Source organism: Zophobas morio, unplaced genomic scaffold, assembly GCF_036711695.1.
Source record: "Zophobas morio isolate AGI-343-1 ecotype UQ-CSIRO unplaced genomic scaffold, CSIRO_AGI_Zmor_V1 ptg000030l, whole genome shotgun sequence".
Taxonomy (NCBI): Eukaryota; Metazoa; Arthropoda; class Insecta; order Coleoptera; family Tenebrionidae; genus Zophobas; species Zophobas morio.
In genome coordinates this window covers 19763426-19785529 of record NW_026972135.1, presented here as the reverse complement: position 1 = coordinate 19785529, position 22104 = coordinate 19763426, and the positions used below count along the sequence as shown (strand labels likewise).

General features: G+C 34.7%; 1 protein-coding gene across 8 annotated transcripts in view; it reads right to left on the bottom strand.

Annotated features, from left to right (window-relative positions):
- Positions 1-22104, bottom strand: part of LOC135139035 (homeobox protein cut) — an 85736-nt gene that overhangs the window by 19844 nt on the left and 43788 nt on the right. For all 8 annotated transcript variants that reach the window (XM_064069105.1, XM_064069106.1, XM_064069109.1 and 5 more), the window contains one exon: positions 20885-21025. In XM_064069105.1, coding sequence (XP_063925175.1) covers positions 20885-21025 — 141 coding nt within the window. The remainder of the gene's footprint in view (positions 1-20884; positions 21026-22104) is intronic.

Here is a 22104-nt window from a genome sequence, read left to right as displayed (position 1 = left end):
TGGTTCGAGAGAGACGCCAAATAATCAATCGATATTGCTCAGACTTAGTTGGTATCACTCTAATTGTCAGACCAGATGGGTAGAAGGGCGAGGGGCGGCCAAATTGAGAACCGAAACCGAAATATAGAATGTGGTTGAGATGCCAGATATACATTCGCCCTAAGCCGCCAATCAATTTCCGATTTTTGCGATTTTTGTTTTCGCGGTTTCCAGGGCGCCTCGATTCCTTTAATTAACCCCCCAATTTTTGAACTCCCCCTAACATGAATAATACCCCGATCGCATGATGTGTTCGATCCGCTGGAGTTCGATGCAGATCAAAATACATAATAATAACTGATGGCTACAATGCAAAGCAAGCAAGAATAAGTCGAAACAACCTCGCTCCGTCTCTGTCGCACCGTCTCTCTCACTCCCATTAGCGCGCCATCACGACCAAATCGGCATTCGCCGGCTCTTTTCTCTTTATATTTCAGTATAATTATTGATTATCGGGAGCTTAGACGTACGTAAGGGGGGTGGGGGCTGAGTGATTAAGCTATATGGAAACTCACCCCTTTCGCTAGGGATCTCTGACTGATTGGGATAAAATACGAGATATAATATTTAAATTAGATACGTGGCGCGTCTGATAACTCCGTTGAGGAAACGGTTGCACGTCAAGAGTTAGCGTTTCTTGCTGGATGATTACGTGTAAGGAAGTTAATTAACCGAGGGCGAAATTTTCGAACTTCGACGCGTTTTTTCAGAAGGGTTGCAAAGCTGGGATGATGATAAAATGTTAATTGTTTACGCGAAAGTTGAGCTCGAACGACAAGTAGATTAAAGTCTTTGGTTTTACATTTTTCAAAGCTTATGCAGAGTCGGTAATCGAGACAATTACAAATAACTATGAGTAGAGATAATTAAGATGTAAGACAGAACATCTTTACACGAAAAAAAAACGTTGACCCAACTTTTTTTTCGTTTTTTCACTTTTTTTTTGGTTTAATGTTTCCAAAACAAAAAGTATTTAAATTTGGTCATATAGTAAACACTAAACATACTACATACAATTGATGTTTAATATATTTTTGATGGGTAGAAATGCAAACCACAATGCGCTGTCGTTTATACTGCATCACAATACAGCTTGCTGCGCTCACTGAAAAAATACCACAAACGTTACAAAACCTTAATTAATTATGTATATATAAAATTAGAAAAATAACCAAATGAACAGAGAGCATTTTTTTTCGCCCCATAAAGTTACATTACGTCATAACAACCGAGCTCACTTCGCTCGCTGGAAGAATTTAAAGGACAATTGTGGTGTTGTTTTTAAGGGTCTGCAATATGGCTCGCTACGCTCACCGAAGGCCGATCAACATTAGAACATACTAATAATAAAACTTTGGAGCGTGGATAATTTACGGATACCACTAATTATAAAAAATTGTAACAATGACTAGTATAATATTTCGGACTTTTGTTAATTCAGGTCATCGAAAATGTAAAGAACGTTGCAGAACTCTGTAACTTGGATTGACCAAAGATCAAATTTAAGAAAAATCAGATGAAAAGTTATACACTGTTGAACAACTGTGTTTGGTTAAAGGTTATTTCGACAGGACTTCCCTCGGCCCTGAAGTACAGCCGAATAAATTCCGTAATTTTGAAAAATTAAAAAAAATTGATATTCCAAACATGCTAACCTACTTACATTAAAACAAATATAATAGATAGGTAGTACCAGTAACAGTGTAAAATAACTAAATAACACCCTATAAATGTGTTTCGATATTTTTTTTTTCTTTTTTTCTAAGATATCTAACATTTTTTTGACGATACTCTACATATTTTTTTTTTCAGATTTTTGTAAAGCTTGTTATTCTGAATTCATTGATGTATTATACTTTAATTACACCATGCTACTTCACACACTTGTTTCTATATCGCTTTAAAGGGTGCTAAATTGCAAATTTCCGTTGTAACGAGTTAAATTCGTAAATCTGATTGGCTGTTTATTTTTAAAAACGTTGTAAATTTTAACACATTTTGTGACACAATTGGATCTTGTGCCTGTGTCGTGAGTTTTCACATTTGAGAATATTTCGATCAACATTATTTCAGCAAGGACACGTCTGTCAATTCCGACATCCAGTGTAATATAGTGTAATACGTAGGAATGTGCCATTCTTGACATATATTGTAAAATATCTCACACTGACAACTGATTTTTAAATTGTGTTACAAAAGTTTATAAATCAAAAAGGTCAAATACAAGTTGCCATCGTTGTTTTTTGCATAGCGGCGTGTCACACAAGCACAGGATCCCAGACCACATATACAGGGTGTTCAAAAAATGACGCACTAATCAACGATACATGATTAAATTCACAAGTCTGAGTTCGTGAAAAATCACTAAAACATTCTTTACGTCAATTTGACGTTTATTTACGAAAACAGAATATCGATTTAGGCAGATGGATCAAAAAACGTGAAAATTTAACCACTTTCGTCAGACTTACTCTAAACAATTTTTAAATTTTTTGTTATATTATGAAGTGAAGGAACCAATGGATAAACACAAGATACCTCCATAATTATTTTGAATAATGAATAACAACACAAAATATTGAATTAAAATATCCTGAAATTTCGAAAAGAAAAATTAAACTTTGAAGGACTGCATCTTCTACAACTGGACAAAAGAATTTTTTAATTTATTTTTCTCTGCTCCATAAACGGTCTTGGGCAACGTGTCATAGAGTTGGTGCTCAATTTTTTGAACATCTTGTATTTGTGTATAATTCTAATACCGACATACTGATCAACTATGAAATCTTGGAATAGTGTTTTTTGGTTTATAAACTTATATACATATAATCTTTTTTAATAAAACGCTCGAAGTTTTCCACAAGATGGTCGCTTGCAGCGCTTGACGTCCATCTCCACACATTTCCATTTTAGCGCAACGCTCTAATGAGTAGTATTTTCGTTATGTTTCTTTCTTTTTAAGCCTGACGCTTCAACAATAGATGAAACTAAAACTAGAATCACACAAGAGGTTCAAGAGCGCAGTGGTGCGCATCCGACCGTACTAATAACATGGACAATCAGTCATTGCAAATGAGCAACCTGTACGTTGTTCTTCCCAAATTGGACGCAGATCTAGCTTTCGCCTGTGACGCGGTTAACCGATTTTCTTGGTTGTTTTAATTGTGGTAAACGCCCTCTGTCTTGTTAAGGTTATAACTAATTGCGTCTGGTCGCTGGATAGTTTTCGGGCAAATTTTCAAACGGCGACAACCGTGCGGTTGACCGATCGAGTAATTGAAACGCTTGCAGGAAGTTTCGCAGGAACGCAGGAGTTTCTTTCCCCTTTTCACCCTTTCGAACCGCCCAATTTTTCCGAACAGCATTTCGCAACCAATAATTTGATTATTCGGCTTTTATATACACCCTGCGAAGGCCGGGACGGTTTATTTTATCGTTCGACTTGAAGAGAGAGGGGCAAATTATAAACATTAACCGGAAAGCAAATCACGTATTTCAGGTGGTGGCACGCTGGAAACAAAGGGGGAATCCCCGAAGTGATGCCTAATGCTAGATTTAAGACAGAACTTCGGATTGAGTATGCGAGATGGAGCAATTATGCGTGCAATGGCCGCCATTTTGATTCAATCTATTGGGATGACACCCGGGGGATTTGCCTATGGATTGTTCACCAGATCTTAATTCGTTTTAATGCGACTAAAGAATGTTTCGGCCCATGTTTCACCCGGCAATCCATCAAGACGATTCTAAACGCAAATTAAAGAAATCGTCTTCCGCTATCGCCATAAAACAACCACTGCTCAGGAAAATGAAAAATTACAAAAAAAAATATATATATTTATTCGTCAAAAAAGTGCACACCATTTTCAAAAAATCAAGTGTGCAACCGAAGTAAATACTTTATATCACGACAAAGTCATTCAGTTACCCAGCTGCAAAAAATCGGATTTTCTATTTATTGTCAAAAAATTTGCATTTGAGTTGGTCGTTTCAGGAAATGTTCTGGGGATAAGAGAATACACGAATGTACTTTTTTAATTGTGAGTGCATGTGGAAGCGGTCGATGGCATGTTTAGGAGACGCAGCAAGCAAGAAATTGGCTCGAATTAAATCAGAAATCGGAATTTGATGTCATGTGAAGATTTGGAGTTATTATGTGAAATCGGTAAAGCATGAATTCACGTGAGGGAAGAATAGAAGAATGAAGAAGAGAAGTTCTAGCGGACCATTAAATTTATTATAAAAACCGGATTTACAGGAACGTCCTCTTCTGACCTTGTGATTATAAATATTAAGTGATGTATGAGAAATATAAAAACTTAATGAACTATTTCCTCTGTTATAAGCACCATTCGAAACATCAATAGAGACAATAACAACCATGAGAAAAAGAGTGAAGTCATGTTCGAACTAGTTTTTGGTAATGGGTGACGATGGGAGGCAATTGTGGTGAGCCACCCCTGATGGTTTATAATTCTACAAGTTCTCAAACTGTGCTCCGACTGAATAAAAGTGAAAGTTAATGTTGTATGCCAGTTTTCTACAATTAAGCAATTTAGAGGTAGATCAAAGAACTGATTTTTACATTTTTGAGGATCTTTATTTATTTATTTATTTTCATATTTATTTACCAAATTAATGATTCAGTTCGACTTCAGTTTTTTTCTAGTATCGTACATTGAATAATCGTTTATAACTATACAATTTTCAAGTCAATTTTTAGGTTTGAAAAAAATTATTCTTAGAAATGCGATACTCAGAAACCGTTACAATTTAAGAATAATCACGTCAAGCGTCACTGGAAAACGAAAATTTAGCAAATGTCTGGAGAAAACATCGGAAGAATGGTTTTTGAACGTAGTTCAAGTAGTGTTTGCAATTGGTCGGGCGCCCGCTCTAATATTTCGCGATGAATCGATTTCATAAATCAAGCCTTAATTGTTTTTCTCTAACCCTCAAACCTAATCTAATTACAAGATAGCGAAATTTCCATGAGTAATAGATGGTGCATATGAAACAGCACTCCAACAATCAAGCATCTCGTCGGAGTGAGGCTTTAGCGCCTTTTTAAGCGTACAGTTTTAAAAACCCCCTAATTCGAATGAGATATTTGCATGCGATGTTGTATGATTGGATTTGGCATTAAGGGACTATGCTTACGAAAAGAGAATAGGGAATGTCATTTTACTAATTACAATTTCTCCCTCATGTGTCGTTTATGCCGAACGCCTTACGATTCGATTTCCAGATTAAAAAACAGCGAAAGCGAGCAAGAAAAAATGACTTACCAAGAGCCGAATCGATCACCAACTGATGATTTTGTGTGTGAATCGAATTACCGAATTGAATTTCGATAACCTTTGGTTTTTTGGAATACGCTGTTGACGATTATAAAAATTGTTCGTAACAAAACATTCTAAATATAGTCGATAGTTAATTTTTATCGCCGGCAATAATTAGAAGCGATTGATTAATGACAATGGAAAAACGCGATTAAGTTTCAAAGTTTTATTGCAAGCCTCTGGCTATAAATATTTTTCGTCGGGGGAAAATAAACACAAAAACATTAAACAGTCGTAAATCCGTTCGTTTGACAAATTTTCGCATTCAAAAATAACAGCGCACCGCGTTCCAAGATATAGGAAATATTTTTGATAATTTTAATTATTGGCGGATTTATCTTTTGATTAACGAAAAAAATTGATACGCGGTGTCGATGAACTTCACGTTGCTATCAGCACACAGAGGGCGTTGTATTTACTACTTTTTTTATGATTTATATGTTTACAAACGACTTACAAAATAATTTCGTAACGTTTTCAAAAATTCAAAATTTTAAATTATGCATTACATCGAAGTAATTCTTTCCGCATTGTAAATAAATTTAAACTTCTTTAACCATTCCTGCAGCAATAAAAAAAGAGCTTTTGTTTTTTTTGCAGATTAAAATTCTATTAGTTTCAGAATATAAATCCAAATTATCAAAATGTGTCTTAAATTTCGAAAATTATATCGCTATTAATATTACACAAACAAGTTTTTATTGATATTTTAGAGTTTGTGTCAATTATTCACACTTCTCAGTTTTCTAAAATTTTGCCGCATTTTTGAAATTTTCAACTATTTCACAAATTTCTCGTTATTTTCCCATTATCTTTCAAATAATTTTAAAATGTAGCATTTTTTGCTATATTGTCATTACATTTTTCAACATTCGCAGGGATCTCCCTAGGTCTGTTTTTTTTAGTATTTTTATTTATGTCAATGGTGGAAATAATGTTTTCTTACGTAGATGATTTGGCTTTTTAATGCTATAAAATGTAATCATGGTGCTAAATATGTAACTGGAAAAGGGCTTAAAAGCTGCTGTACAGTGTTCAGTGAAAGATTTAGAATCAAATGTACGGTGATGAGGTTTTCATGTAAAAACGAAGCCTGAAATGTCCTGATTGTGTAAATTTTCAGAACGAAACGATGCTTTTATGATTGTCTGTTTCTAGTTTTTAGACCTCCTATACATTTGTGATAAGTTTAATTATTGCACCTTTTAATTACTGAAAAGGGACAACGATACACGGCGCTGGTGAACTTGGTGGTATTAGCACAGGGAGGGCGCTGTATGCGATTCGCATTTTTCTTTCTGGAAATGAAAAGGCTCTTATTAGGAAAGGTGGAATAAAAGCAAACTCGTAGCCCCGAGCACTAATTTCAATACCCCTTTGTTTTCATATGTAAGATAATATATAAAACCTTTTTCGTTATACTGCACGATGTAATTATTACCAACTTTTTCTCCGCGGTTTAATTTCCAGGCGAAAGGCTCGAATTTCCCAACTACACACACACAAAAAATTTTCTAATAATTACTTATAAAAGGTCAGAGGGGCACGATTTTTGCAGGTTTTTCCGGAGGAGAAATGATGGATACGGACGGATATTGAATATCGTGCCTCTGCATTGTATAATTTCGCTAATTTATTACTTGGTTTTAGGTTCCCTGGTCTCAACCCTTTCATCTGGTCATCCCCTTCGCGTTTTCACCCTTCCGAGGATACCTCATTCATAACTTACTAGCGTTTTAAGGACGTTTGACGCTGGATATTGAACACTCTTTCTGTGATCTTTCGGCTAATGGAAAGTTATGCGTTATGAGGGATGTTGACCAGCGAATTCTAGTCCTTGAATTCTCGTCCTTGTCTATCTTGTAATCCTCAAGGGCACTCATCAGTATGTAGTTAAAATTCGTCCGTTCAAAAAATAATACTCAGATATATCAAGTTAATCTGATGATTGTAACTAATAAAATTTAGGGACATCAGTAGCTAACGAATATAGCATATAATCGTGTTACATAAAAGTGTCGCACTGTTAAATGAAATAAAAATTGAGCAGAAATGTAATTCTTTGTTGTCAAATCTACTGCATCTATAGTTACCAAATTTTGTTGTTTGTTATGCATTCTTAAAGGAAATGGATTTTAGATACCATAAGATTTTGTTGTAAAATCTGACGAATTTAATAAAAATATAACGCATATTTTTCTATCCTAAGGTAGAAAGTCAAGACGCATTCATAAGCCATAAGTGTAGGAGTGTGATATTTTTTAAAATTTACATATTTATTAGTACACGAAATTTTGAGATGACGTCATCACGTTCTTGGTGGGGATGATTAAACAAATTTTGGTTAGCGTTTTATCATCTACACTACACGATATTCCTAAAATATATATATGTATATCTAAAATTTGAGAACAATTAGTAGTTTCAGAAATTATCCATTTCTTAAAAATGGACACAGATAACAGATGATAGACAGACAGACACGGGAGGTCTGTTTTTTCATACTATAGGAGTCATGAAACTTCGAGTAGAATTGAAAGTAGCCATTTGTTAAAGGGACCCTATGCTTACGCGCAGAAAGTGAAAATATATCCACCTAGGTTCTATGTGTTTAAAAAATTGCACATTTTTTTGGTGAAATAATCATAGTAACTTACCAGATTCTAATAATCTTCAACATACTGCTGATTCGAGTGTTTGTTTGTGTGTATGGGTGTTCCTAACCGCTACTTAACTTGTCTCACTCGAATTTTATCGGATATGATCCGCTTGACGCAAGTCCGAGGATCATGCGTTAAGTAGTTTTCGATGCCAAAAAATTTACGATTTACACGTTTCGGGGTCAGTACACCATAAAACCCACATTCGATAACACGGAAGCGGAAACACCTAGACAAAAACTTATCGCAAGCTCTCGATAAAAATATGAATTTTTGCAAAAGCCAGTCAATAGAGCAGCCATTGTATCCCATATTTACTTGGTTAGCGTTCCGTCTGGTATTTGGTGCAAGCGAGTTCAAAGGGTAAGGTCAAAACTGAAATGCGAACTAGTAGCGCGAGATGTCACATGCAAACTATTTGCCAAAACTTTCGCCGATTGGTCAACACGTCTCATTTTTATTGCATTTCCTATTCAGCCGGCTGCATCGCGGCAGAGTGTAAATTTAGTAGGAGCTGTGTGGAGTAAATTATTTGGAAATAATTGGGCGAGCTTGCCAAATTTTCGAAAATTTGATCGACGAAATACGGTAGACTAGATAATAGCGCTAATAAACATAAAAATCTCCATTAATCAATTTATTTTCGTCTCCTTTTGATCGCGATACTTTATGAAAAAAACAACGTTAACGTCACAATAAAACGTAAATTCTTTTATCGTGAATTACGATCTTTTAGCCGCTCTAATTTCGAATCAGTAAAAATGGGTACGTTTTAATAAATTAATTAGATCTAAAACATTCCGTGAGTGAACTGAATCGAAACAAATACTGGTAAAATTCAGCATCTAAATTAATTATTTTAAACTGTTTTACTAACAAAAGATACACTATCACAGGTATTGAATTAGTTAACAATACGTATCAGTGCTCACTGTCGAAATTATAATAATAGAAACTAGCTTCTGAGCTTCAATTATAGAAGAATAGACAATTTATATGCCGATAATAATCAGAGGTTGGACCGATTCCATTATTCATCTACGGGTTAATTAATGACGAAGCGCCGATCCTTACGCTGTCCCTTGTCCCTTATCATTTTTTGGTTCTGAATTTTTAAATTGATACACTAATACGTCATTTATTCATGGACTTGCGGCTACAGATCCGCGTTTGTTTGCATATTTCATGGACAAGTTTTGCATTCTGCGTTTTTATCTATTCGACTAAGATTTCTCCAATTTTAGCACTCCGGAAATATCAATCTTTGGTCTAAAACAATACAAGGCCCACAGTCTGACGACTATACAAGGTGTCTGATAAAACGTCGAAGGTGAAAATTCCTCGGGACAACACACACGTTTAAGATTTTCCGAGATTTTTACGTCGTCTGTAATCGTACACAGGAGAAACATTATATACTGCGTGATCAGAAATGACTGAGTCTGTTGGCAATTTTTCATTTTTAATTGAAATTGCTATTATGATGCATAGGCACAATTGACATATTTGTCAATATACCAATACGAAGGCAATGAAAGTTCATATTTTATTTAAAAAGCACTGCTAACAGACTCAGTCATTTCTGATCACCCGGTATATCCACAGTATTCTCCATTAAAAAAATACAAGATCGCCAACCATTTGACAATAAAATGTGCTATAAGTATCAACAAGCTAAATAAAATGCCTCTTTTCCCTCTAGTTCAGATAAAGAAAGAAATATTGTGCAATCATTCATCCGTTGTAGTGCTCAATACTGGTACGAGAAAGTTTTGAGATGCGTTCACAGTGATGACTTAGTTTATCAGAAGGGTTGAATTAACTCTACTAATTTGGTAACTGAAAGGTGAATCATTTTTGATCGGTATCCATTTATGTTAAAATGAATACTAGATTCTAGTTTTCTTTGTATGAAGATCTTAGCGCTTAGAATAGTAGGCCAGATGCCTCCCAATTTTTTTCATTGGTAGTACACTAGCTTATTCAAATTGTCAAAGTTGATGGTAATTACTAAAGTTATATCGAGGAATCGTGCTCAGTGTGGGTAGACAGTTGCAGAAATAGCCTCGACTATAATTGACACAATTTTTGGCCATCTACTAAAAGGTTCGACTATGTATAATCAGATCATGACGACAAACGATGTTAACGAAAACCAACAAAATTAGTTGTTATTACTGTCAATCATCCACAATGGTGTCGACTTGGACTCACCATATTCAGCGGCAGATACAGGAACCTACTTTCGACTTTCACGAGACATCTAGAACTTTTCTAGTTCGTCCACACAGGAAAGAAAGAAAGTATCGTGACATCGTCCACCAGCTAGGAACTACAAGTCCTGCTTCAGAAAAATCTCCCCGACTTCATCAGGCAAGTTGAAAATGACAGACACTGAACTAGCCTATATAACGGAATAGGAAATTTACAAGTAGTATCAGTCAGTCCTCTCTATGTATATACTACCGAAAAACAAGCTAGGGCAATGATGACCAAAGGAAGTCGCAACAATTCTCATATTCAAAAAAAGGCGACCATTCAGTTGTTTTCAATCTCTCATTGACCAGAACCAGTTTTCAGCACTTTTATTTTTGTACTAGAGCTTATTTGAAATCAGAAGTAGCATTCACCAAGAGACCCTATTTACGCAAAATTGGTATTAGAAATGGATTACGGGAACGGTCGACCTCGCAAGTATATTTTTGAAAACACAGAATACAAATATACTAAACTCACTTGACATACACCTAGTACTACTTTTATGACATCAGCGGCTTAAGCCAAACCACCCTTAGAAGTCAAACTGGCTATTGTAAGCTTTGTGGACCCGAACCGCAAGGATTATTACTGTCCAGTGTGCATGTATTGTTGTCATAACGGAGTTGCAAAGTTTTACTACGTATATGTCAACTGAGTTAAGTGTGACTTATAAGGGTGGTTTGGCTTAAACCGCTTAAGTCATAAAAGTGTTACTAGGTGTATGTCAAGTGACTTTGGTATATATATCATATCTTTTACAAAGAAACATACAATATGAGGTGAATATTCGTCCGGCCAACGTGTTTGTGCCACGGACGTCATTTTTGCGCACACAAACCCTTCGATCTAATAATCGAAATTCGAGTTTACGTTGTGTCTTTTCCGTTTTCATCTTCTAACATATTTTTAATTTCCGGCGATCGCGTGATCGCCTATCCAGCCAAACTTTGATGGAACTATCGACAAGTCGAATATTACTCGTTTCTGTTAGAATTTCCATTTTTGAAAACTGGCAAGTCGGTAAAACCATTTGAATACTAATTCGACCGATTTGCAACCTAATCAAGCCATTACAGGTTGTGGTCGATTCGACCTCTGTCGCAGAAAGTGTGCAATTTAAAAATAATGTAAACGATATGATAATGAGCCGAATCTGAATTTGAGTAGTCGTAAATAATTGCGAAAAAATTGGGCGCACGTTCCGGAAGTGCTAATCTAGTAAATTCATTTCCCATAATCTGGTTAATCGCACGCCAAAACAAAACCCTTTGAGATGAAAAGACGCTTTTTCCGCGGGGTTACTGCAAAAAAGAATAATTGAAAATCGCTGGTAATTAATAACGGTGTTTTCTTTGTGTATGGGTCTTTTCCTGACGTAAATTCGATACACCGTCGTTATCTCCAGCGATAAAACACAACTAAAGACTTCGCGTGATTTTTCCCCGCTCATTGTTATTCGTGTTTTCGGCTTCGATCCCGGTGAAAATATAAAAAAAGGTGACGATTTAAAAATATAGCCAGGATAAAAGTTACACTTAATCTACTCCACGTTACTATTTTTGTGTATTTTTGTTTGATGGGGAGACCGTCTGTATTTATAAATAAAACTCGCGGCCGAAAAGTTTGACAACCGCATCAATTTCAAAACGTACGTATTCTGTGTTTTGAAATCCCTTTTATCCGCCCATCAATCGCGGGAATCGCATATTCATGAGCCGCGATGGTATATTTATATTTTTTTAAGTGCACCATAAAAATGGTAATCGCACCATCGATACCTGTACACTAGAATAGTCCATTAAACACATCCGTTCGCAACTCATTTGTTAATGCAGAATTTTCATTTGCTTCACGCATGTGTGATCAGACATTTGTCAAAAATACACAGCACCAAACAATGACAAACGATAAGCTTTTTCGATAAGTGCGGACTGTTTCCGTTTCCTCCGCTGTAATTCTTCGCCGAATAGACCGATAATTGCAACTATCTAAGTTCAATGGCACTAACTCATATTGATTAGGATAATGAAAGGACTATTGGAAACACTTCGCCCTTGTATCAGTTATAACATCTGGGTATCACGTGACGACGGACGCTTTCAATGCTAAAAACTCCAATTGTGAATGTCACGTGACCAAAACGATGCCCCAGGCAAGAAAATCTATACTTTCGACTGATTTCTGCGATTAAGGCAGACAGAAACATTTTTCTAAGAATGCAAATAACTTTTACAAAATCGATAAATAGAATTATAATTTCGCTTAGGTGTTATCGGCTGGAATTTTCACCTCCGTCGCCGCTATAATCGGTCCCATCTGCAAATTATATATTCTCTGTTTTTATATTTCGACAGTAAATCAACTAATTACTTGCCGGAATGTTATATGCTGCGACTGCCTTCCTGTAGGGCAGCTGTCGTCGCGTCGTTTGTAGGAATTTTCACCTCATACTAGCCAACAGTAAGCTAATTATGCTATTAAAAAAATCTGTAACAAAAAATCTACACTTTCTACAGATTTTGATAAGTAGAGTAGACGTAAACATAATGTAAGGAAATTATACTTGTTTCTTTTTCGGAATCGAATGACTGTGTCATAATGAACAAAAGGTTATAAATAAACACTGCTACATCTATAAATACAAAAAATATTTGTGTCTGTACGTTGTAACAAAATATAAGTAAAAAGAAACTTTTCAAACAGAACCTACACTGGCTATATATCGGTTAGTAGAAAACGATCCAACGAAATCAAAGGCGTTTTCAATGCAAACATTAACTATACAGAGTTATCTGTTTTGTCACAAAACATAAAAAAAAAACTTTCGTACAGGTAGCACAATTATCTCTAAATTAAAAATGGACACAACTCAATAATTGGGCTTATTGCATATGTTTTTCAAATTCTTCAAGGAAATCAATTACATCAAGTTTTTTTAATAAGTTTTAAACAAGTTTTATCTAAAAACATGGTCATATTTCAAAAATCTCAACTCCGCCTTCTTTCTGGAATTTTGCACATAATTTTTCAGTTATAACTTATTTCTACAAGGTGTTTAATATTTTATATTTGTCAAACGAAACATCCTATATTTTATAACATTTCCGAAATTACTCAGTCTTTTTTGTGTTTATCGTAATAATCACAAAGAAGCTACATAGTACTATAAAGGTCAACCCATATGACATCCAAAAAAGCTTATTTGGTGATAAATTCGAAGATGTAAGGGGTCCCAGTTAAAGGGCATGAGAAACAAGTTTAATCACCCTGCATAAATAAGTTCCTTTAAATTTTGTTCACCTTTTTGAATGTGTGAACTATGAATTTTGAAATATAATTTTTTCCATAAAAAATGGTCAAAGATAATTTAGACAAAACTTCCCTGGCCCCTAAAGTTCAGTCCAACAATTCCAGCTTCTTTCAAAAACCATCAAATCTTAACATACATTTTATTTATTTTATGATAATCTCTATGAGTTAAAAAATGACCTTTGTTTAGTTAGGCAGAACTTTCCTCGTCCATGAAGTGCAGTACAACATATCCAGCTTTTTCGAAAAAGTATAAAATCACCTATACCCCTATAAATTAAAATAAAGATTATGTGGGTGATTTTGTGTTATGTTGAAATAAAGCATGCTATGTGTAATTTGAAGTGAGTTTTTCCATTTTTTCGTCCCTTCATTTCTGAAGGTGTTCCTTACGAAGTTGGAGTAAACGCCGAAACTATTTTCAAAATTGGCACGGTCCAAACCAGGAAAACGTTCTAATTCTTGACGGCTTCAGCGTAGCAACAGCCTTAACGGACACAACAGAACATCACTTTTACTGTGTTAAGGCAGTTAACTGTATCACATGTATTTTTGTAATCAAGAAACTGCAAGCCTTAAAATCCTGAAATGATTGATAATGTCATGTTATTGCTGCAGCAACGACTATAAGCAGTTCAATTAGTGGAAACTGAAGTTTGATATAGTTTGCCTGATAGACTTTTGTGCTTACCTTTTGTAATATAACGTTTATCTTCGTGTAGATAATGCCAACGTGGTTGCCGAAACGCGTCGCCAAATATTTTGTGTGTTATCATCCACAATGACTAACATGAAAATAATAGATCAAACACAACATTCATATATAATTACCACTTCTGAGAAATTTTTTCTTCGTAAATGAAGAAGAGTATGATTATTTTAAAAATGTAAAATTTTTAAACAAACAAATTTCTGCTGTTATTAACATACTGTCTGGAAAACGGAACTGTGGTTACCTGCGTATGGTCGACAGTCCTTCGGCGGAATTTTCACCTCAATCACTTAACCAACATGACAGACCTCTGCCATAAATCCAACACTAATTAAACAATAAAAGCCAACAATATTATGAAACGATAATAAATATCTACTAGACCACGACATACCTCTATACGCTGAAAACTCAAGTTCTAAAAAACATTGTTAATTACTTTGAGTCATAATTATGCAAATAATTGCCGACAGTTACTGCATGCCGCTTGTGTTTTAATTTCTTCGAACATTCTACAACTAATCAAATTTAATGACAACAACGACAATGATTAATTTATTACAATGTGAACGTCTAAAATAATGGCAATAATTTAGTCACGATACATTTCCAAGAATCTGTTATCATGAGAGGCGAGTAAATTTAAAAATTGGCACGTCTGAGCAAAATGTTTTGTCGCGAATTTTGATTAACGCCGATATTTAAACTCAAAAAACTGATTCAGTGGAGTTTAATTTTATTAATAAGTGCAAACATAATGGCGAAGACATTGAAGACGTCCTAAATACATCTGTTTAAAATTAGCATTTTTAGTCGACCTTTTATATAATTTATTATGTTGCTTGTATGAATTATGTGTGGTTTCGAAAATGTCAAATTCGCACCCCTTCGGTTTCCTCCTCGACGTTTCCGGTGCAGATTGCCGATAAAATCGCAAAAATCCAGCTAAAGTGATTTATTTTCCGCTTTGCGTTGTAATCGGTTTATACAAGAACAAGTGTATCTATAACACAGTTTGTCTTGGCCTAATCGTCCATCCCGCTCGCGGCGCCATCTCTCTCCCTCTTTCCCGGTTTTCGAATTTTCGCAGCCGACGTGCCGGAAAAATCAGGTCGGAAATGGCCTAATCCTACTTAAGATGTTCGCAGCATCAAGAAGAGAAAAAACACCAAGCAGGAATCTATAAACGATGAATTCAACTTTGGCGTTAAGTTTTAAGCCGTAATTGAATTCTACTGTATTGAGTTTACTTGAAGAGTTATCAATATTTATTTCCCCACGGTATCACATCGCAGCTGTTAATTTCTCATCTATTAATTATGAGTTGCAGTATTTATAAAGAGCTCGAGATTCTTATTATGTTGCTTATTCTTCGTCCGTAAACATTCGGGGTGGGGGAGACTCGAAATGTGATTGATAAAGCATTCGCATAAATTACGCGAATGCCCTTTATAAGACGATTTATAACAAACCGCAAGAATCCGGTGTATTCGTTACGAATATTTCGAGTTCTTATCTCGTGCGATCGCAGCAGAATACGGTAAACTCTATGAAAAACGACTTCTTAAACGTTTAACTCGCGATGTTATTGCATGTGTACATACTCACTTGCTAGTCAAAATAAATAAAGCCACCGTTTAAATACCACTTCAAAGCTTTTTCATTACGTTTTTAACGATTATAGTCTGCTATAACTACCTGTATTCTTTCTACGTTACTGTTTATTTATAATTTTCGGCGCGATGACTCACTATTTTTTCACTCTGTGTCGAACCTTCTGATTAAATTGTTTTTTCGAGACGAACACTCTTGGCACGCGGACAAGGCGAAATTTCGGCGATTCACGGACGGTAGGGGACCGCAGCACAGCATAATCCAACAGAGAGGAAACTGCGACCACACAACTAACCGCCACCACTGACTTATGCCACACGACCACCCACCACGTCCCACCGTCTTCACTTATTATTATCAGTACTATTATTATTATTATTCCCAAACAAATGCATAAATTGCTGTTTTAAGTTACACGACATGTTGAAATATTGCTAGAGCACATTAGAAACTGACAAAAAATTACCTCTGGCCAACGGCTTATGTAGCCTTCCCAGCTAGAATAAAACACGAACAGGTATAAAACCTCTCGAATTTGTCTTTCCGTGTTGCACAGAATTATAAACATGCGAGTTCACCAATAAGCGAGGACTTCGTGCTACTTGGATTGACACCAAGCAACCCAGTCAAAAAAAATCTAAGTATGACAAATCGCGTCAACCATCACTCTTTTTGCATCATGCACTGGCATAAACCACCATTATCCACTTTGCGGAACAAAAATAGTCCATTTCTTCTACTTATTACAGTTATTGCGGTTATTATTATTGTTTCAGTACAACTTTTCTGAAAAATTATAAAATTTGATTTTGCAAGTTTTATTTTATTTTTATGATAAACCCATATAAGTTAAAATAAAGATATTTGTGTGTGTAGTCTTAAAGTAAAGGTAACGAAGCATGATCTCTATATGTTTCAAGTGAGTTTTTCCATTTTGTGATGATGATGACGCTATTAACTTTTTAGCAAGGAAACAAATAAATTTGGATAGGCATATTGTAACACTAATTAATAATAAGAGTAATCTATTCCCAAATTTTTGAAAATGGGGTGAATCGTTCTTTATTTGATCAAAGATAAAATGTCTCATGCATTCATTTTTTCCCTTCATAAACAATTCTTAAAAATATGAATGCATGGATAAACCACAAGTATAGATTTATAATGTTTTGGACATTTTAGATTTATTCGGCAAAATTCTGAGGTGACGTCATCACAGTGTAAGTTAGCGTTATATCATCTACAAGATATTACTAATATACATATAAAATTTAAGAGAAATCGGTCTGGTAGTTTCGAAGATTAGCTCCCATCGGCCCCATGGACCCTATTACAATACTTCCTTAGCTTACGCTCCGGAAGTAAAAATGAAAAACTTTAAACAATAGTTCACAGTCTCTATCAAATTTTCTTATATCTAAACGGCATGGGTGCGAGCATTGCATAATCCAACATGCGAGAATAGAGACGATAGATCAGAACTTTCGCCAGTAATATTGGCATTACTGGCACGAGCCGCGGCACCACTTTTTCGCAGAACTCAATTCGGCGTCTGTATCGACACTTATTATAGTTATTATTACTATTATTTTTTAATGGTGTCGCTCCAGACGGCGCGGGTTTCCCGTACGTTTCTCGACTCCCCGTGCCATTTAAATATAGGAGAGAGATGCCAAAACCTGGCCACAGAGATAAATAAAACTAGGGGAATGTCTCTGACACTATAGGTATTTACCGCGGTATTTGTTTATTTTCGTTTCCGATAAATGATCGCTGCTCGCTATTCGCATTCAATTAATTCGACGAAGTTGGACGAATTTCCTCAGTTCGGTTTTGTCCATCGCGCTTATTTTTGGCATTCTAATTAGCTGTTCTGACCTTGCGGATTCCCCGCATTACTTTCTTCGGGTCGGAACGTAACGTTTCACTTTCTTCGAACGGCGAGTTTTTTCGTGTCGTGGAGGAAACGCCAACGTCCCGATCGATTTATTAATAGAATTTAATGTGTCTCATTTTGGTACTTTTATTAATATTTATCGGGTGCTGGCAGCACCGATGACTCGGGGGAATTTCGTATTGGTGCAGAGATTCCGGACTAATGGATCGTGTGACTGAAAGTTTGCTTTGGATCAAAATGGGTCATTAATTACCGAAAAAATAGAATCAAGGAGGATTAGTCACTGTCGGGTTTTTGAATTTCAAAAAAAGATTCCTTGACAATGGGTTTTCGATTTTATTTTTGGATGGAGCTGTCTTCGGAGGAGGCGGGGGGTCGCGTGGTGACATGAAGTCTAAAACGGTAGATGCGGATCTACCAGGGACAGAGGAGGTTGAGTTTCGGAGAGAAAAATGTCAGAAAAAGGTTTTGAAGAATAATCATGGATTTTGGCCACTGTTGGAAATCAAATTCTATCGAAAAAAAAATTTTTTTTGTTACAATAGCAGTCACTAAGTAGCTACCTGTTTTTTTTATTTTTAGAAGTTTATTTAAAATGAAAAAAACAACATCATAAGTAAACCTGGGTCTCGTCTTCTTTTGACATCTAATAATTATATGCAGTTATTTTGTTACGTATAGAATCTTTTTACATCTATAATAAATCAATGACTAATCAATGACTAACTATTGATTACTCAATAATTCAATTATTATTGATTATGTGCAGTCATCAATGAGTAACTAATGAATCTATAATAATCGAAAATATTCTCCATTACATACATAGTAAATTCTTAAATTGTGCGTTAAAAAGTTAAAATATTTTTGTTAAAACTTTAGGTTCGAATACCTATATATACCAATTTTCATGGCGATCAGTATAGAAGTTGATATGCTGCAGCGCCATCTAGTGGCGAGTTACAACAAAGTGGATAAAAAACCTCCGTTATCTAATAAATTCTTTTTCTTCTCTATGTGTCCTTTGGAAATGTTTTCAACAATTCTGTCTTTTTTCAACCTTTTCTTATCCGCATTTCTTATTATCGGCAATTTTTTTATTCGCACCTCTACACGTTTTGACTTTAACTTTTTTATTTTATAAATACATAAAGACTAAAAGGTGGACTCAAATCGAACACTTATAATTACAGTATACGCTTAGTAAAACACAACCATAAGGAAAATGGCTGCTAAAATAATACACTAAAAATAAAATAAAATTTGAATAAAAGCAAAACAGATAAAACAAAACAAGAGAAAATATAGGAAACAATAGGATCGAACACTCGCATAAAAATAAACACACAGCAAATGTAATGCGTGAAAGAAATAATGCAAAATTCCATTGTACACATAAATTTCAAGGCCTGAGGATTGTGTCAAAAATATATTTTCTTAAACTTTTTTAATAAAGGGAAAATTAGGTTTAGTTCAAGTTCATGTTCAAAGAAAAGTTGCAGATGAATTGAAACTGTTAAATTTTGAATTTTTTCAAGATCTTACGATTTTATTTGAAGCTTGGTTTCTTCTGAAGAAAGGATGTGCCAAAAAAAAACTAATTTAAAAAGAAGCAACATTCTGAGAGCCAAATCAGACAACAAATCAACAAGATCAAAAAATTCTGAAACTAATTCACTAACTTGAAATAAAAGTCAAGATCTCGAGAAAACCTTCAAAAAAGGGTCATGTGAAAAATTAAATGTCTAAACAAAAGTGTTCCCATTCGTCCTAATATTGTAGAAGAAGTGATATCTGTCATGTTCTAGAATTTTAAAGACAATTTGCTCATACTAAAAAATTCAACCATCACTAAAATACTTTTTTATCTCATGAAATAAATGTCTTATTTTAATTTCCAAGGCTTGAGTCCTTCCAGTGATCAGATTTTTTTCTCAAATAAAGAACTCAAAATATCTCAAAAAACTAGACGCAGAACAGAGGAAAACAAAAATAAGAATTCACAGTACTGAACACTTGACAAGAAAAATAAGTTCACATAAAATATAATGGGTGAAAAAATAAGATGAAAGTTCATATAGCTAAATTCTAAAACCTGAAGATTGTGTACAAAATATTGCTTTCTAAGTTTTTTCTATGAAGGAAAGAGTGAGTTAGCTTTTTTAACAACATCTCTAGGAGTTATGAAAGAAAGTTAACATTAAACTGAGACGATATTAAAAGAAAAACTTACAGATGACTTGGAACTGCTACCTATTTATTCAAAATCTTATAATTTTTTTGAACACCTTAAGGTTCTACTGATGAAAAATCTAAGCAAGATTAAAACCAAATCAGAATCAGCAGATTAAAAATTTAAAGTCAAGATTTTTTAAAACAGAATTAGAATCGCCTGAGAAAAATCAAAACCTTGAGAAAAAAAAAAAAACGTGTAAAATTAAACGGAAAATGAAAGAATGTTGCCACTAGAATAAAACCACAGCAAAATTATAGCTATTAATAACACCAATTTTACAAATTCCACCTAAAATCGTCGCTGCTTTTTTTTAAGAGATGCTTATTATTTCTTTCCTTGTCTTCACTTTTTCTCCAAGGTTTTGGTCCTTTTCCTAAAGGTAGTTAGAATTCCTCTCAAATATAAATGCATGATCTTGAAAAAACATCTCAAAGAATTATACACAGTGCAAAGGAATGACGAAATAAGAAAAACAAGAGAAACAAACACCGGAAAAAAATATTGGGAGTTCTGCAGGACAAAGAAGGATAGCGTGGGAATACAAAACAAAAAGACATCTTAAGAATAAATATCAATTTTAACAGATAATCAAAATTTGTACCTTTCTGTAATTCCATCTTGTGGGAAATCAATTCGAAATTCAATTTTGAAGACATGAACAGTCAACTAAAAATTAGAATTTAGAATACTGTCTAAAATGTCTTTTCCGAGTAAGGCCCATTAAAATTGAATTTATGTCCCTTTTCCCGTGTCAACAAAGGTGTTAAAGTGCATGCTAACGCGGTATGAAGTTTAACAAGTATACACAGTACTCACTTCTTTATCTTTGGCAGCAATTTCATTTTCGAAAGTCTGTCTGTCCATATTGCTTCCCTCTTTGTTCTCACAGTTATTCGTTGTATTGTTAGCTATCTGTTCCTTCAGCGTCGTGACTTCTTTTTCCGCCAGCGTGGCCCTCTGCAACCAAAAATACCATGAGAGCGAGATATTTAGAATGCCGATCCGAGCACGATGAAAAAAAAATTAATAACCGAAACACATGTTGCAAATAGAATTCGATTTGTGTCTTTTTTTTGTCGCCCACATCTGGCGTCTTGAGACAGGAAGCCGTCGTGCGACGCTAAAAAACGATCGAGAAAATTCACATCCGATTCGAAATTCTCGTTAATTCGATTAGCGAACGTCGGAACGTCGGAATCAGAAAATCTAATAATAAACTATCTCAAGTTGCAATTAATGAAGTAATACTGGGAATATTTCAATATAAATTCCACTCGATTATTTGTCACGGTTCGAAAATTATTCAAGATTTTGATTAAGCCGAATCCTTTTCGTAATTCGATTTCCATCGCCGGGAAAAAAGGAATACAAACACTCGAGGGAGTAGAAATAAAGATTACGTCAAAACCGTCAATAAAGGGGAGGGAAGAGAGAGATAACCAATACAGTCACTTAGTTAATTAGAAGATGTAATTACTAATAAAGTTATCGGTTTCTTTAAGCGGATTGCCTTTCAAAAAGTTTTCAGTAATTAAACAGCGCGAGAAGAGACTCTCGCTATTTATTTTTTCTCGTCGTTAAAAATAAGGGATTACTTTGTAATACCGCAAAGGCGAAAAAACTTTCAATGTCCAATCAGACGTACTTATCTTGATTTTCTGATAAGCTGATTGGCAATCGTAATTTTTTTCGAAAATTTCGCCGGACTTTAGATGGATTTACAACTCATTCGAGATGGAAACTTCCAAATAACCTGATCTCAAGAATTTCTAATATTTTTTGGCTTTGGATATATAAAAATCTGTTCTTATTAAAAATTCTGCCATCTGATCTATTTCCACTTTGACTCCTATAATCCAAATTTCAGAAATATGGATATGTCTTGATTCTCAACCATTTCTGAAAACTCTCTTAATTTAATGATCTAAAAATCAACAAATGTGACACTCAAAAAATGTAAAACATAAAAGTTGCGGGAAAAAAACAAAATAATTTTTTATCCACATTTGAAAATTTGCATAGTATGTACTGATTGA